Source organism: Acanthochromis polyacanthus, chromosome 15 (genome assembly GCF_021347895.1).
Source record: "Acanthochromis polyacanthus isolate Apoly-LR-REF ecotype Palm Island chromosome 15, KAUST_Apoly_ChrSc, whole genome shotgun sequence".
In the NCBI taxonomy this organism is placed as follows: domain Eukaryota; kingdom Metazoa; phylum Chordata; class Actinopteri; family Pomacentridae; genus Acanthochromis; species Acanthochromis polyacanthus.
The window spans coordinates 13,780,857-13,798,534 of NC_067127.1; the positions used below are offsets into that span (position 1 = coordinate 13,780,857).

General features: G+C 39.8%; 1 protein-coding gene across 1 annotated transcript; it reads right to left on the minus strand.

Annotated features, from left to right (window-relative positions):
* Positions 1–4,620: 4,620 nt before the first annotated feature.
* On the minus strand, positions 4,621–12,617 carry kcnk1b (potassium channel, subfamily K, member 1b). The gene is made up of 3 exons (XM_022195399.2): positions 12,084–12,617; positions 9,830–10,225; positions 4,621–7,714 (listed from the first exon to the last, which is right to left on the minus strand). The coding sequence occupies exons 1-3, from the start codon at positions 12,436–12,438 to the stop codon at positions 7,458–7,460; spliced, it is 1,008 nt and encodes a 335-aa protein (XP_022051091.1). The 5' UTR covers positions 12,439–12,617; the 3' UTR covers positions 4,621–7,457.
* Positions 12,618–17,678: the final 5,061 nt, after the last annotated feature.

Sequence of the window (17,678 nt, forward strand, 5' to 3'; positions counted from 1 at the left end):
GTGCGACAGACCATTGCTGATTGGCCGATGCCTGGAGAGAAGTGAAACTCTGAGCCAGTAAAAAGGTCACATTTAATACTCTATATTTAAGTACTTAGAGAATTTACAGACATTTTTCTCATTACTCAGTGTTTGATAAGTGATTTTTCGATTTGCATATGCCAACATGAGGAGTGATTTACTGTCACAACCCAAAGAGACACTTCTATTCTTCTGCTGGTGAAGAAGGCTGTATCTGTTAAAATGTTTTTCCAACCAGAAGGACCCAACCTTTATGAATTTGGCACCCTGTAGTCCCAACCGCCGGTGTCATTTCTTTAGGGTATATTTGTTATTCATGTGCCATTATTGGTAAGGCTGACACACAGCTGGAGAGCAGCAAGCAGAATCTCTGAGGACAAGAGGTCCTGCTGACACCATTATGTGTCAACATCATAAACCAGTTTGCTGCCGAGGCAAGCGGCTCGGGCAGGGAGTGAAGATTGGCATCCTCTGTCTTCTTTTCTGGCCAGCCTTAACTGCCCTGATTTCCATTATTAGATATTCCCTTTTTAGTTCTGCTGACAAATGATATCAAGACAAAAATATATGATTAAAGTTCTGGAAGTCGCCTCACATAATCCCCTCTCTCTTGTGCTGCTATTATTATTAAAGCACACCTTCGAAATACCAGGATGCCACTTTCGATGAGCTTTTCAGATGACTGTCCTCGCAGAATGTGTTATGGGGAATGTTTTTCATCCTCACAGATGACGAATCCTGCTCTGTATAGCTTTTTAATAAATACCCATCAAATAAATGCAATCGGTGACTGAACTGGGGTCCCCTCTAAATGAAATACACCACTCTTACATATTTACAGCCTTGTTTCTATTTTAAATAAGGCAATTTGTGCCTGGAACACATACTCTGGTCTTCATTGCCACAGGAACATACTGCTTTTTATTCCTTCTCCCATATGCATATTTATATGCTGCAATCCTCTGTTAGAAAAATCATCTGTCCACTGGCTTTAACATGAAAATCCTCAGTTTTTTGTGTTTAAGACAGTGTGTACTTCCCCGCCCTGCTTTGCATTTTAGCTGCCCAGTTTGCCAAAGGGATTTGGAGTAATTGGTCACCCCATGTGGTCAAGAGAGAACTCAGCACCACGCTTCTTCTCCAAGTCCTGAGGGTTGTCTGACATTTGCCACTTGAAACAAGCTATTGCTTCTTTTGAATATTTATAACCAATTATTTTCAGAGAATCGTGGGGCATGAAGAAATCTGTGAATCAGGCCATGTTGAGGTTGTTGTAACAGCACTCCTATGGGGTTAGATAACTTACATGGCAATTAGTCAGTTTTTGTTCCTTCCTGCGCTCGTGATTTAACACCATTTGTGTTGTTAAAATGGGCACCGCTCTGTGCCTTTTGTCATCTAATTAGTGTCCACGACATATCCTGCACATCAAGCACACATCTGATGTCAACTTTAGTGGGATGACAAGTCGGAAAAACACGAAAGAATGTGCACTGTGCTGCTGAATTCCCAAGAGCTTCTCCATCTGTTTCATCCTGACTCACGATGTCTCATCCTGGGATGGTTTCCGGCAGAAGTGTAAACTCTGGGGAAAACAACGGCAGTTTACAGCTTTTTCCGGTTCTTCTTTTTGTGTATTCATGTTAGTTATCCAGCACCTCAGAAATGAAAATTCTTTGTATGAAATGTGACAGGAGCCAAGCGGAAATCTTGATGTTCTCTAAACATCAGAGTCGCTGCAGAAATTGAGTTCTCACTGGAGGATGGCTGCAGCATCTCTTGTCATTGGCTCCTTCCTGTCTTCTCTCCTCCCTCCTTGTCCTGTCAGGTTGTCTCACCTCTTATACATTCAAGACAGAGTTAACTGGAGCAGTATGTACATTTTTAAACCAGGACTTCCTTGCACAAACATAACCTGAAATGCCCAATTCAGTTTTTATTTTATAGCGTATACAAATCTGCACTTTCATTTAGAAGCTATAGTCACCACTGCCTTTACACCAGCAAAATGCACACATTGTGTTTGCAGTAGAAAATGAGAGCAGTTATAGAGTTGGCAGTGGGGAATGTTTGTGCTTGAGGCTTCCTGCATTCACATAGTCCCAGTGTGTGGGTTATAAATAGAGTTGCTCCACCATCAGAAAGTGGTGCTATAGGGTAGATGCCAGTCAGTGAAGCCCTACCCACCCCCCGTCCTGGATGACCCCTGAGAGCCTCGACCACAAACCGCACGAGGAGCCAAAGTCGCAACAATGGACTTGTTGTACAACCTGACAGATGAAATGTCAAGCATTTCAGAATGGTTCTCTGGGTGTTTCTGCACTGTGTATTACTCTGGGGCTTTGCCAGAGTGCGTTTTTGATCCATGCATCCACGTTTCATCAGTCTTGCATTATTTGTGCACTGATGCGACTGACTCCACATCAGGATTCCGGAAAAAACATCTTTACAATGAGTGCAATCATTTCGCACCTTCAATAAAGGGTTGAGAAGCAAATTGAAATCATTTTTATCTCAGGAATTCAAGCTCAAGTAGTCAAATTTGAGCATATGAATCATGCAAAAAGATCAAATAGCAATATTAATGACAAGAGGCTGCTGATTGATTCCAGTCAGGTGTAGAAAGATGAGCCTTCGGGGACTGTCCTGTTCTGCCCCTTTACACTCCTGACTGACAGCCTGGCTCTGTCTTCTGAGAATCGTATACCATGCATGAGTTTGTGTTTGGGTCCAAGTTAAAGGCAAATAAAGGAGACACAGGGTGAAGCATGAGAAGAAGCAATAAAATATGGGTGTACTGTACTTGGCCGCATGCCACAGTTACAAGGTATTATGTTGGAGTCTCTGCAGTCAGCAAATGCAATGTCACTCTGCTGTAAGCTCAGACTTTGCTTGTGCATGCAGAATGTTTCATTTCCAGCAAGGGAATGCTGTCTCCCCTTTTAATTCAGCTTTGTTTTCTTACAGGCATGAACCTACACCTTCATGTAGCAGGCTTTGAAACGTGGTTCTGTTTGGTCACTGTCGAGCCAGTTGTACACATGCCAACCTGCTGCAAAGGAAAGCAAAGGAACAGCTAGCAACTACAGGGAAATCTGGAAAATGTATTACCACCTGCTGATGAATTAAACTACACAGGAGCATTTTTGATGAACCCTACAGTTTGCCTGTGATGAATGAACATTCAGATTTTCCCATAGAGAAGGCTCGGTTCAGGGATCCATTGATCATTGTCCATATTCCAAATGTTGTTACATAAACAAAATAAAACAAAATTTGCAGTGCACGAAAGCAAAGAGGGTGACTGTCGCTTGCACATTGTTCTGTAAATTATATGCAAAGTTAAAGAAATGCAGAAAATGCCATTTAAATTTAAGCTGATCATAAACTTTAAAATACTGGTTTTAATAAGTTTACGGTGCTTCGTTGTAATTAGATCACACAAATGAACACGATTGCTATTTGGTGTTGATTCGCAACACAGTGTTCTGTATCAAACTAGCTGACATCCTTGACAGTTATTTCCAATTACTGTGCACCCACAGGTAATCGTGTTCTCACAGTGTGCATCCAATAAATACTTGCTGCGAGCAAGTGTACAAGCTGCCTTCCCCCATCTTTTTTTTGAGCGTGTAGTTAAACTTGAGAACGTGGATGTCGGCTCAGTGGCTCTGCAGCGAGAGGAGCCTGCATGTCGAAGGTAATTACACTTCTCTTCGATAAGGAATACGGCTACTGAATAAAACAAAAGCTTTGCACAATTAAATTTACTTTCTTTAGAGAGGCATACGCAGCCCGTAGCTACAAAACACAATATGCTCTACAGCATCGGGGTGATGTTGGAAAGCATCACATCAGAACTGGCAGATGAAGAAACAAAATAAATGAACAGTAAGAGCAGCGTTATGTTTGTTGTGTATGTTTCTTTAGGCCAGATACTATGTTGTCATCCCAAACTTGCTATATGTTCTACAAATTCAAAAGCCTTGTGTAATATTGTTCACAAGTTCCCATAATAAATCAGTGTCTTTCAACAGCCAACAATGCCCTCTCTCTTATGAAGCGCCCCATATAATCAGTCTCATCACTGTTTAAAAGGAAATGATCTTCCATTCAGTCACTAGCTGGGATATCTGAGGCTTCTGTTCACCTCTAACTTCAATTACTGCTCCTCTGTGATGGCAATAAGGATGTGCCGAACGTCTACCTCCATTTCAATTTCAAAGATGGGATAAAAGATACACCTAGTGTATTCAACATTTTTTTTTAAAAGCCACCCAAGACCCCACAGATAATCATCAAACATCCGTTGTTGTTTGTTCTGCTCTTCTTTCCAATTCATCCACATGCCTTTCTGTGCTCAGAAGCCTGCCAACTGTCCACGTCCCTCACCTTTACTTGAATTCATTTGAGGTACAGTTTTACAGAAATTTCATGTTATATAATCCTGCGTTGCTGTGAGCTTACATCAGAGCACGTTTCTCATGAGCTGAATCAGCCAGTGTCAGTACCTATTTCAGCATTCAGCGCACAGCAGCAGCTCTGGATAAGAGTCAAAGGAATAAAATGACTGAAGAAAAAGTCAGATTAACAATAGAATAAAATGAAACCAACACTTTATTGAAGACACACTGGTATACAGTTCATGTGTTTGTTTCTTATGACAAAATGAATTTCACATAAAAACCTTACTACTCCATTGCAACCCTGTATTACAATGTCGGTATTGCAACAATGAAATACTGAACTGTGCATATCAATCTACAGTATCCACCACGACAACAGAAGAGATATGAAATCTACAAAAAGCTATGATTACAAAAGTTCCAGACATGTCTGTCTTGGCAGCATAAATAAATAATGTCAGTGTGCTTCCATTTGTAATCCTTTACACAATGTGTATTCCCTGAACAAAACTAGAACTACTTTTCCTGACAGCTTTCACATTCAAGACAAACTGTATGCGCATGAAAACAAACACTGCTGAAAATAGTAGCGCTGCAGGAGCAAAGCCTTGACATCAATGTATTTAAGGTATCTACAAAACAGTGAAACATCTTACAGTAAAAGAGAGAACACATGCTTGCAAAATTGAAGTTCTCTTTCTTCTCAGCAGGAAAACTGAATGATATCACTGTTTCACATGAAGGCCCAGAATGGTTAAAATAAAAAAAAAGAACAGATCCATAAAATATTAAAGATCAGTGAGTGAATCAAATGATGACACAGTCAAAGCTAATTTTACAAGCGACAATGATGCCTTGCTTGAGCTCACCTTTATGGAAATGTTTCCAATAAACCAGGGCAGCAATGACTAAAGCTGCGCCGTGACCAGGCCTCAAATCTTGCTTTAGCAAAAAGCATTAAAAAACATGACATTCAAGACTTTTAAAAAAAGCTGCGATGTTGTCTTGATGTGTAAATGTACCAGAGAAAATGAGGTCAGAACTTCAACTCCTTACTAAGACTGTGACATTGTTAAAATTAATTAACAATGAACATTTCCCTTGTAATATGTACTACAAAATAAAAAATGTCAAAAACATTGTCACTACAGGACAATGTTGTCCACACTCTGTGTGGTCGTCTTTGCACAAAGCGGAATATCAGAGGACGGATACTGACTTGAAATTATTCCTTTTGAAAAAAAAACTTTTTCCTCAACTAAGAGATGTATTCTTAAAACTAGACAGAGGAGCGATATCTCATAAAAACTTGCAAGCGTGTATATCCACCGCTTTAATTATTGAATGTGGTTCTAGTTTGACGAGCAGATTTAAAACTGACACGGCATATAGTTAGACCTGGGATGCTCTAGCTGCACTCCTGCTGCTTGAAATCACAAGTTCAAGTTTTCCTACTGTACCGTTTCTAGTACAGAATTGCTTTCATTACTTCACAAAATCTTGTAAACTTCCCTTATGTCGTATTCAAAAATATACAATTCTACATTCAAATTTAGCAAATACAGTAAAACAGTTCAACCAAATGCTTTACGAGCTTAGAGCAAATCTCAAGCTTTTACAGATCATCCACAAGAAGTGCTGTTTGAATAAAAATATCTGCCGTTTTCATGGATGAAATCTGAACTCCGTTCTTTCAGAGAACCCCCAACCGTTATTTTTTCTATACCAAACAGAGCTCTCTTCGTTGACGGTAAAATGCAACAGGCCAGCCCTCTGTAGTTCCCTTTACAAGCTGGGCTAGCCTCGCTTCCCTTTTCACACAGTCCAGCACACATTAAGCCATTCAGACGAAATCAATAAATTATAGTGCTTCACACATGGATGACTCTGAAACAGCACTGCAACATGAGAAAATATTTTCCCTCACGATGAAATGTGACAATGTGGACAGCGACCGGAATAGTCAACACCTCTATAAAGATGGCCCAAAGATGCTACAAAACATATCTCTGTCCTTACACATGGAGTATATTGTTTCTTCTTGGAAGCTCCTGGAGCAAAGCCTGCTTTCACTTTTTAAAAATAGCATGCTTTTATGAACTCTTCTGAACTCTGCCTTGTTTATTGCACAGAAACATGATTCATTGTCCCTCCTTTCAAACTGTATCCTCCCTTTCAGTCAATTGTGACCCACATTATGCAGAAGCAGGGCCCTGAAACTTAAAAAAAAAAAAAAATCAATAGGAGCCAATTCAACTGCTAGGAATGCAATAAAGCGCTGCAGAGCTTACACAGCAGCAAACGGACTAGATTGCACCAATCGCAAACCACTCAAAAAACAAAATTCAAAAAAGGTTGTGAAGATACATTACAATTAAACAACTCAAAGTTCACTGAAATGACAGTTGTTTACTTGCAGATGTTTGTATGTTCTGGCTACACTTTGGCTCATCTGTAGCAGGTGTGATAATTCAAAGTGCCACTGTACTGTACATTTAAAACATCTACCCGATTATGTACATTCCACATACCTGTCAAGCATCCCTATTTATAAGATGCATACATATTTATGTACTATTTTGCGACAGACAACAGAGATCTGTCCTGCATTCCTGCTAGATTTGAGAGACCAATTATTCTGTAAAGTATTCCTAATTATGCAATAAATAATGCAGCTCATAAAGGCGCTTAGTTTCTGTGAGTCATAAATACAGCAGAAGCCTTTTCTTTTATCCCTGACTTTGTACTCATAATCATTGTTAAAATATTAATTGTCTCCTTTATTAATGTACCTAAATTTCATCTCTGCTGTGTAATACTATATTGTCAGTATTGTGGTTTTCTAGATAAGACTGTTTGCTTGATCTGAGTATTCTCAGCCAGTTCTACTACTAAATTTGCAGGGCTGAGTGTTGCAGAATGCCTACAGCTGAGACGGTGATCTACACATTCTATGTACTACCTCTACTCTTGCGTGCATTACCCCCTGCTTTCATATTTCCCTCCTTTGTTATGTGCTTACGCCGACGTTTACTGGATCATAGGGTCATCATTGGGAGAGGCCAGAGTTGGGACACTAACAAACTGCTGGGATTTTTCGTCGCTGTGGGGCGTGGTTCTGTTGGACACGGTGGTGAAGGACAGGTGGTCGTGTTCCAAAATAGCGATGCGGTCCTGCGGCTTCTCCTTCTTGAGGTAGAACATTTTCCTCAGTTGTTTCAGCTGCTGAAGCTCGCAGAAGGTCTCCAGCACCACCAGCATGACTATCAGACCCAGGATCAAGTAGACTGAAGAGATAAAATAAAAGCAGGGATTATAATGAGAAATGACCTGCAGTGAGAAGTGTTATTAACGCCATATTAAAAACAGTTTCTATAGCAACCCTGATATGAAATCATTCTCACATTTCTCTGGATTTAAATATGTTTTTAGAATGCATCATGTAGTTTTGGTGGATGGCATAAAATTACACGAGTTAATCCTTTTGTATCCTTGTGAAATTTTATAGACATTACTTTTATAATGTTGTAATTTTAACATGGTAGCTGCTCATAATTTGTGCATGTCACTCTTTTGGTGAAACACAAACAATGCATTTCTTCACTATTGTCCAAAACCCTGTTGTTTTATGCACTGTCACAAGAGGGCAGTGGATAGCTAATTGAAAGAGAAACAAAGGGAAACCACTTAGGTCAATGCTCAAAATCCCCTGTAAGGTGGGTCTAGACCAGCACCTGAACATACTATTACTTTCATTTATAGCTGCTCTATTGGAAGTCCCCTTATCCTGGAAAAATATAGTCTGGCGTTTGTGAGACTTGAGATATTTTACTGTATTTTTGCATTTAAACGACAGTCTTTTCTTTAGTGTCAGTCTTTGTAGTGCCACATCCTAAATGCAAATAATTAAAGCAGCAAAAATAAGATCTAAACAAAAAGTAATGCCAGTAAGGGAGACAAAGTGTTCATTATTTGTGATTCAAACTGTGGTTTGGTTCTTTTGTTTCAGTCCCTCAAACATTAATACTGGTGATGTCACTTCCGACACGATCCTTCGTAGAGGAAGTCGTTCAGATGTGTCTGAGGCCATTCATGCATACAAACACATTCTGTGAGAGCCTTCTCTCCACCTACAGACTGACACATTGCGCCTACAGAATGACGTCTCTGCTGCGCGCCACACACCCACATCACACATGCTGGAGACGGTTCACAGGAGTAGCGTTCGACATTCGCGCACACCCACAGCTTGTCAAGACTCCTGTTTTTTTTTCTTCTCTTTTATTCTATTCACTATTAGCGTCAACTGTGCTGCTGGCAGCAAGTTCTACATGTCATCCAGTAAATGTAGACATGCCTCTTGTTTTCCAGTAGGTCATGGCCCATTTTTTTTTAGCACTGCTCCCATCTTGGTCTATCTGACTGCCTAATATGGCTTTAAATACATAGGAAAATGTTGCTTTCTCGGCAGCAGACATATTAGCTGCTAGATCTGAACCATTTCAATGAGCTTTGCATCGTTTATAAATTTGCAGTAGAGTGCAGAAATGAAAGCTGCCTATAGGGGAAATTTCCTTGACACTAATGTGAGAATGCAGGTGAATAATGTCTAATAACAATAATTTGTTCAGTTGCAGTTTTATAAATTGGAAATAATGTCCCATTTTAAAGACCAAGATAGTGCTAATTCCTACTTTATCTATCAGGGGAGTAAAAAAAAAAATATGTTTTTAACTCCACCTGTCTATGACCTGAGCTGTTTTGTGACCCATTTGTCTTCAAAGATATAAAATTGTTCTTAGGAAAGCACTAGTACGGATCCTTTCTGTGTATATGTAGTTTTATGTAAGTGTTACACACTTTGTAATCAAGGTATTACAAAATGGGTCAAAGAATAGCCCCAGCTGACTATGTCACACTGAAAAGATCGAAGTTCACCATCATAAACCTGCTACAAGGGATATTATCACAACAGTAAATCATCACAGCATTATTTCTGAGCCACTGAGACACTTGAACAAACGGACACCATTACCATACCGTATGTTAAATAGTGAGACACAAATTCTATATGATGTGTGGTGGCTTTTTTATTGCTTTATAGCTCAAACAAGGAAGAAGATATTCAGCGCTAACTTAGAAAGTACAAGTGATATCCTCTTTACAACAGAGAGTAGAAGGGTTTATGAGAAACACAGGCACCAAGAATAATATCATTAATACAATAATATCTTTTGGTAATTGTAATTATAACAAAATATCAGATCAAATGTGAAAATGATAGAAATGGTTTGAAATGTCTCACATAGTATCATTAAAAACCCCAATAAGCAGCAGAATCAACTTGTGATCTGACATTAGGCCATTGAAAGATCTGTAAATGAAAGAAATTCAGCACTCACCAGTGATTCCCACTTTGTAGAACTCTCTGAACTTCTGGTTAGCAGCCTCTCCAGGCACGTAGTCGCCCAGGCCGATGGTGCTGAGAGAAATGAAACAGAAGTAGAAGGACTCCAGGAAGTTCCAGTTCTCTTCCAGCGCTGAGAAAATGGCAGCAGGGATGAGAAAGAAGCAAGAGACGGCCAATGTGGCGAGCAGAGTGGCGTGAACAATGGCAACCAGCGGCTTGGAAAAGCCCCAGCGTGTGTGGATGTACATGATGGGCCTCCGTGTGCTGAACACCATGATCCTCTGCACCACAGCAGTCAGGAAAAGGAGGGTGAAGGGGATACCAATCACTGAGTATATAATACAGAAGGCCTTTCCTCCATCTGACAGTGGGGCTGTGTGACCATATCCTGTATGAAAAAAGCAAAAACCACAGACAATGTGTCAGTTATAATCTCAAAAGCTGCTGCTGTCAGAGATTACGATGAAAGCGTAACATGTTTCTAGTAGACTTCCATTATAACTGTCAAACAATGTTCTCACAGTCTGTTTTTTTTCCTATCAGGTGTGAAATGAGTCATAGGACAGATTTTATGTACCACACTCCCCTACAAACTGGATTAATAAGTACACAATCATATTGTACCTGTGTCTATTTTATACAATTGGACCTTAGTTGTATTTAATGGTGACATGCTGTGTCATGATTACTCGGTGAACAAAACAGGAATGTCTGTAACATGCTCCAAATATCTGCGGTCTTCCTGTTTTGTTTTTTTTTAACATGCATACAATAATTCCAACATTGCTTCCTCCACAAGGTTTTGGAACGCAGTGTGTTTTTGGCTTTATTAATACATTGGCTGAGCGAACATGCTCACGCTGAGCAACGTCCTGGTAACAGTTTCACCGACAAGTAAATCTATCATAAACAGAATCATTAACTAGACAGTCATTAAACTGAAATAAAACCCAAAAAATAAGGTACCAACCCAGTTAAGACAGTTACAGGCAAATGGAGGACAATAACTGAGAGTAGCTTTGGAGTTACGTGGCATTGGGGTGAAGAAGGTATAAAAACCTGGCGTGTTTACGTGAATCAAACCTAACAAGAGGCTTAAAAATGCCATGGTTCACTAACATAAATGTGCAAATCAGGAGGTTAACGTGCGAGTCCTTGTTATGAAAGTTTTGGAAAAAACCCAAACTACGGACCTTCAGCTTCTGCTTGTTATTTATACATTACAATCCCTGTTCAGAATAGGTTGAATGTAAGGCTGGACACTGGGCCCTGCCCTTCTAAAGCTGGTGAGACATAAATAAACACCACAAAGGTCTCTAGAAATGCATTTTGTAGCATGTCTGTCATAATGCTGATGAACAAAGTTGGTTTGTAATAAATATGATCAAGATTCTGCCAAAATGAAACACAATTACAAAGACTCAGAGCTCCTTCTGGTCTATATGTCTGCCAAGTCTGTTTAGTCATCAAATTTGCTGAGATTTAAACAAGAAGCAAAGAGTTAACTAGCACACATGATATCTACATGACCCTGTATGTTGAAACCTCACAGATAAACCATTGCAATGTGGTCAGATTGAAGTTCTTTACGTCTCAAGACTGACAAGTATCTGCAAGCTTTTTATGCAATGCTGGACAACAGAAGACAACTGCTGCTCACCTTGCCGGAACGCCTTAAGACGAAGTATACAAAACAATTTGTCCAAAGGGTTTGTCTAAATTAGAACACTACCTTGAGGGGGAGGTTAATAAGATGATGATGTTGACATAGACGCTGTGTCAAGCTGTCTGTCACTGACACTGGCCTGCTTCTGCCTGGAATACAGTAGAAATCAAGCGGACTTTGCAAGAGGGTTGCTCTCTTACAGCAATGTTGTATTTATCAAAGGCTGGGTCAGCTTCAAGACAGTGATCATCATGCAAACAAATGCAAGATAGGAGGATGTATTTGTGTATTTTGGTCTTGTTTTTGAAGATGAAGCTAAACTCAGGGATAAACATGAAGTAATATATATAAAAGTGCTGACAAATTTTCAGTACCTCACTTCAGGTGCATGTAATTAAGGCTAGGCTAAGCTTGTGTGGCCTAATGCATAACTCAGGCAAAAACAAAGCTTTGTTATCAAGCCTTCAGTGTTACAGTACAGTAGAAACACAGTATAAATATCTGTCCTATGTTCTGCTGCGCACCTGACCGACCTCAGCATCACCCCCAGTGCCCAGGGCCAGCAGTGACCGACACCTACCTGTGGTGGACAGCACCGTGCTCGCAAAAAACAGCGCAGAGGTGAAGTCCCAGTTCCAGTTAGCCGAGGCGTTATTGAGAATGGAAACCCCATAGTTACTGGCCTCCAGGGCTTTCTTCAGGAAATGCTCCAGACGCTCCTCGGAGAGACATTCGTGCTCCTGGAGGAACTGCTTCTTGACGGCCCTCAGCTCCTGGCGAAGCAGGTCTTCATACGGCAGCTCGACCGACGAGAAGACGACGGCGCCGAATATGAGATACAGAAGATACCCCAAGACCAGGGAGACAAAATACCACGTCGATTTGTGACTCTGTATCAAACGCACGCAGGAATTGCTGGCGAGAGACTGAAGCATCTTCGAGAGGTTTACCACCTCGCAGTTACGGTGTTACTTTAGTAGAAAGAAACGTGTTACTTGAACGGAATATAAGCTACAGAGAGGGATGTTGTTAATAGACAAAGCTCAAATGAGGATTCTCTTCCCCCTTCGCGAAACCTGCTGTGGCACTTGAGGCGTTCATGTGTAATCGGGAATTTTCAAGTGACCCGATGGCAACAACAGCATTTTCACACTTTTATATTAAATACTCTGCGCCACTTCCAAACTCGTGACAAGTACAAGCACAAAAGAACAAATAGGCGCTTTGCGTCAATATATTACTTCCATTTTTGTAATAATTTCCGAAAATCCCACCAGTATAAAAGGCATCTAAAACTGCCGTTGTCACATTTCCGAGGTCTGAACGGCCCATGAAGGCAGCAAGTGATGTGGCGACGACGACGATCGTGTGACGTCAGGGCTTCCTCCTCTCTCTTCTCAGGTAGTCAGGCCTGTTTCTATTCCCAGCAATAAGGCGTCACTTCGCTATTGTGGATCACTGGAGAAAAGGGTCGTCAATGGAGGGAGGATGACAACACAGATATGCAGAATGTAAAACATGTTGAGAGCTGAGATTCTGGTTTATGAAGAGGCAGGCTCCAAATAGCAAAATTATCATGGCCTAGTTCTGCATACATCTGCTTCTTTAATCAGACCCATTGAGGTTACAGCAGACATGATGGACCATACATGCTCCAACTCCCTGCCCTTTGATATGTGTGTTTGGGTGTTTAATGAACAAGGCACGTTGGTGCAAGAAGTTTTTATATAAAGCAAAATGTACTTAGAGTCAATATGTGTCACTTGAGCTATCCTGTTCATATATCTGTCTTCACGTGTTCATTCATTTCTATGCAACACATTATTTTACTGATGTAACAGACTAAATTATACAGCAACAATGTGTATAAAAATGTACATGAGCAATATGTAATGTTATAATTAAACTAAATGCATGTAAATAGGTATAGTCTACCATGTTAGACCTCCAGAGTCAATATGCAGAACATTTGAGTTTCTGTTCCCCTACACCCACGAAGTTGTCACCTGCTTTCACCTCTTCCCTTTTCACTATTGTATTCTACTGGGGAAGTAAGTAGCATTGTGGTCACAGATATTTCAATGCCTAATCTTTCAGGTAAATTACATTACAAAGTTTATTTACAAGCTTAAAGTTATTGTGTAGCATGCAAACATATTCCTGTGAAATTTTATTTGTGTGGGTCCACAAGTTTGTGACCCACACAAACTTGTAAACTCACAAACATACCTACCTACCTCCTTGGTAGATATGTTTATGTATTTTAATGTGTTTAATACAACATCATCCCTTTTTCACTATTAGATTCTATGGGAGAGAGGCACAAGTTTGTGAGAGTGTCTGTAAAAATATCCTGTCTTCATAATACAACATCAAATCCAACTGGTTATGGTAACACCGTGTCTAGTCTTTCTTCTAGTTTCTGCTTCGTCCTCTGTCTCCCTACACCTTTCTAATGTAGCCTATTCCTCTCTATCTATCTCTTTCAAAGTAAAAATCAATGCTGGCAGAATGGTTTGCTTCAGTGCCACAACTTTATTCTGTCTTTATTCTTGAAGCCTCAACATGGAAACAGTCAGTAATGGTATAGGAAGTCATTCTTATCCAATTTACCTTTTGGCAAAAATCTCCTTACAGTCTGCTTGCTGTCTGTACAGTGAACAAAACATCAAGTGTTCATACACAGCTCAGGCTGTGTAAATGGGAAAAGAAAACATATAGTGGCTTAGACCAAGCCACACAACACTCTTCCAGGCAACGAGCAACAGGGGGCGTTTGTGTGCAGACACGCTTGCAGGAGAACCCCATGCATCCCTGCACATTTTCAGGACTACAGGGGAAATTCACAGTGAAAAAACCCCCAAACATTATGTTCTGCATTGAACGTTTTCTGTGCAGCTGCAAATTCGATGATGTAACATCATTTTACGGTTTTAGTCATAGGTGTTGAACAACATGTCATGCTTAAAAACCTCTACATGACCCGCCACAAGAAATAGGATTTTGTTAATATTCAACATTATTTGTATTATATCACAAGGATGGGAAGAATGGATAATAATTGACTCAAAGTACACAATTAATATGACATCAGTTCTATATAATAGCATCAGGTCTCCCATTTTAACAGAAATGTACTATGTTTGTTAAGATCAGACTTTTCAATTTAGCCACCTTTTGTTCGCCAGACTGAGCTTCCTTTGCTTTTCTGCTTGTATTTCCTTTCTAGTACTGCATATAAAAAAAGAAAATAGCTTTGCACAGATGTTACATAATAAAAAGGTGGCTCATGTAAAACATATTTAGCAAAGGGTAAAAACAGAATGACAATAGAGGCTTTCTGCACTATCCCCATTCAAATAATACTACCCTCCCTTCTGCTTAGTTCATTATGTGAGTATGCAGGAATCTGAAGATGGGCAGTGTGCAGTGAAATACAAACATACACCTGATGTAGACATGGGTACAAAGAAAGAGAGAGAGAAATCTAAAAATAAATAATGCAGTTGTTATGTTTTTTTCCACCCAATTCAATTTCCTGGTGATGAAAAGAATAAACTACCCAGTAGAAGCACAAACAACTGAATTTAAGCATTGACCATTTCATCAGCCGTGTAAACACAAAGCTGAATCCTATTGAACAGCATCCAGTTTCAAATTAATCAAAATATATGCATCTCAGGTTTAAATATTACCAAAGAGTAAATCTTGCAGAAACAATATGGCTGCAAACAACTGCGTAATGATGACATGAACAGTGCAGCTGTTACCAGCTGTGTATCAAAGCAGGCTGTACTGTGATAGGCATGAAGAGGGAACATGATGCTATAGAAGCTAAAAATGTCTTGATAAAGCAAAGTGCGCTACGACTTAGATGGTAGGAGCTGAAGGGGATGAGACTGTCATTCAGATATATCAGAGAATCTGATGCAGCAGCAGTGGAATAGTGGTTAGCACTTTTGCCTTGCAGCAAGAAGATCCCCGGTTTGAGTCCCAGCCTAAGCCCGGGATCTTTCTGCATGGAGTTTGCATGTTCTCCCTGTGCATGCATGGGTTTTCTCCGGGCACTCCGGCTTCCTCCCACAGTCCAAAAATATGCTGAGGTTAATTGATTGATGACTCTAAATTGCCCATAGGTGTGAATGTGAGTGTGATTGTCTGTCTGCATATGTAGCCCTGCGACAGACTGGTGACCTGTCCAGGCCTGAGTCAGCTGAGATAGGCTCCAGTACCCCCCGCGACCCTAATGATATATGTATAGAGAATGGATGGATGGATGATGCAGCAGGTGGTGGTTCGCTGTCTTGTTGAGATTAAGATTGTGCTATAACAGAGGATGTTCCAAGACAAGAGAATAAAGCTACTTAACTGTGCGAGTTATGCCTAAATGAGACAACAAAATCACAAACCTGATCGTTTTGATGGGTTATGAGATGAGGAGAATATAAAGTTGCAAAAAGCCCCAAATATTTTTATGACCCCAATTTAATATCATGTCTGTATTTTCAGACGTCACCCTGATGTTTTCTTTATAACATATAGTAGTTTCTGAGCCAGCTTGGCATGCAATAGTTTCAGCGGTGAATTTTCACCTGCTGTAGGCTGCAGTTTGGGTGTAGCAGCCGGCTATGTTTCAGGGGCTGCAGCTAAAAGTTTGGGAGCTGCAGCTTGGTCTTTATTAGGAGGTGCCCCATTAACTGTGGAAGGAGATACAAGGACATTCCACACGTAATTTAACAGTTGAACTTTTCCCTTTGTTTCGTTCAGGAAGGACAGAAGGACAGAAAACATGTTTAATCTTAAACATGTAAAGGTCAGGTTGAATCTGCTGTCTCATAAGCTGTAGAGCAGTTCCATCACATGACAAATACATTGAACAAAAAAAGACAGATTTATTTCAGATGTTACTATAAAGACGAAGTGTCAGTAATTCTGTAAGACTCAAAATGACAGGTGCTACCTCAAATGGAATGAAGTTGTCCAGGGCTACAAGAGTACATGTATATCTACCAGTGTTCATTTAAATTACGCCAATTATCTGAAGAGTGTTTCAGCAGAGATGTATTTGCAAGAAAGAAGGATGGTGAATACAGGTGAGGTAGGGAGTCTATAAAATAGTGTAGATATTATTTCTTCAAACATCAAGTGATCAGTGATTGTGTAAATGTGCAGCAGGACTTCATTATCCTAACTAAAGTGATTCAGTGTCTTCACTGAAATACAGAACTCGTTTATCCATGAGTCAGAAAACAGACACAAAGAAGTCTCCATATGACCTCCCATCACAGGTTACATGAATATGAGAGACCAGTTAAACCGACACATTTTAGATTGTTTCAGTTAAATTGTTTTTAGAAATTTAATATAGAAGACTATTGAAAATGATTAAAAAATAATGATGATAAATTTTGTGTTATTTTGCAAATAAGATCAATATCCCACACTGCTAAAAACACACACACACAAAAAAGAAACACAGAATGACTGTCCTCTAGTTAAACTACCTTATTTAACATTATGCTCACATGGTGCATACTTTAAGAACATGTTAGTTTATGAAATCATGAGAGGTTTACTGAAATACAGCAAACCTAGGAAAGAGAAGTTTTCCAGTGTAGAAATACTTGTTGGTTTCTGAGATTTCAAGACAAAATAATTTGAGGAAACACGGTTGTGTGGGTAAATACAAGCCCACAGGAAAATTTTGCCTGAGAACTCCGTAGTGGCTTTATCAGGCATTGAGCCTTGAGATTTTTTAGCAGCAAAGAATATTGCACAAGGCACAACACAATGGAAAAAGATCTGCAATATTTTACTACAGAGCTTAAAGACTAGTTTGGTCGAGGGAGACTCAAAGGTAGGCGAATAAAGTACACATATTTTATGGAATAATTGATCACTGTGTCTGGTCTGAACTCTGGACACCACAAACTGAAAATTCCCTGCAGGTCTGAGAAACCTTCCAGGCTTGTGTTTAGTAAATATATCTCCGATATTTTTTTGTGCCCAGTCGATTTAGACACTTGTAGACAATCAGTAGCAAATGTAATCCTATTTTAAATGGAATGGGTAAAAATGGGAGTTTTTCCTTCGCTCTTCATGGTATCAAGAAGAGAGACCAAGAGACCAAATTGTGAAACTAAAGAGAAAATTCTGCAAAAGTTACAGGTTTATA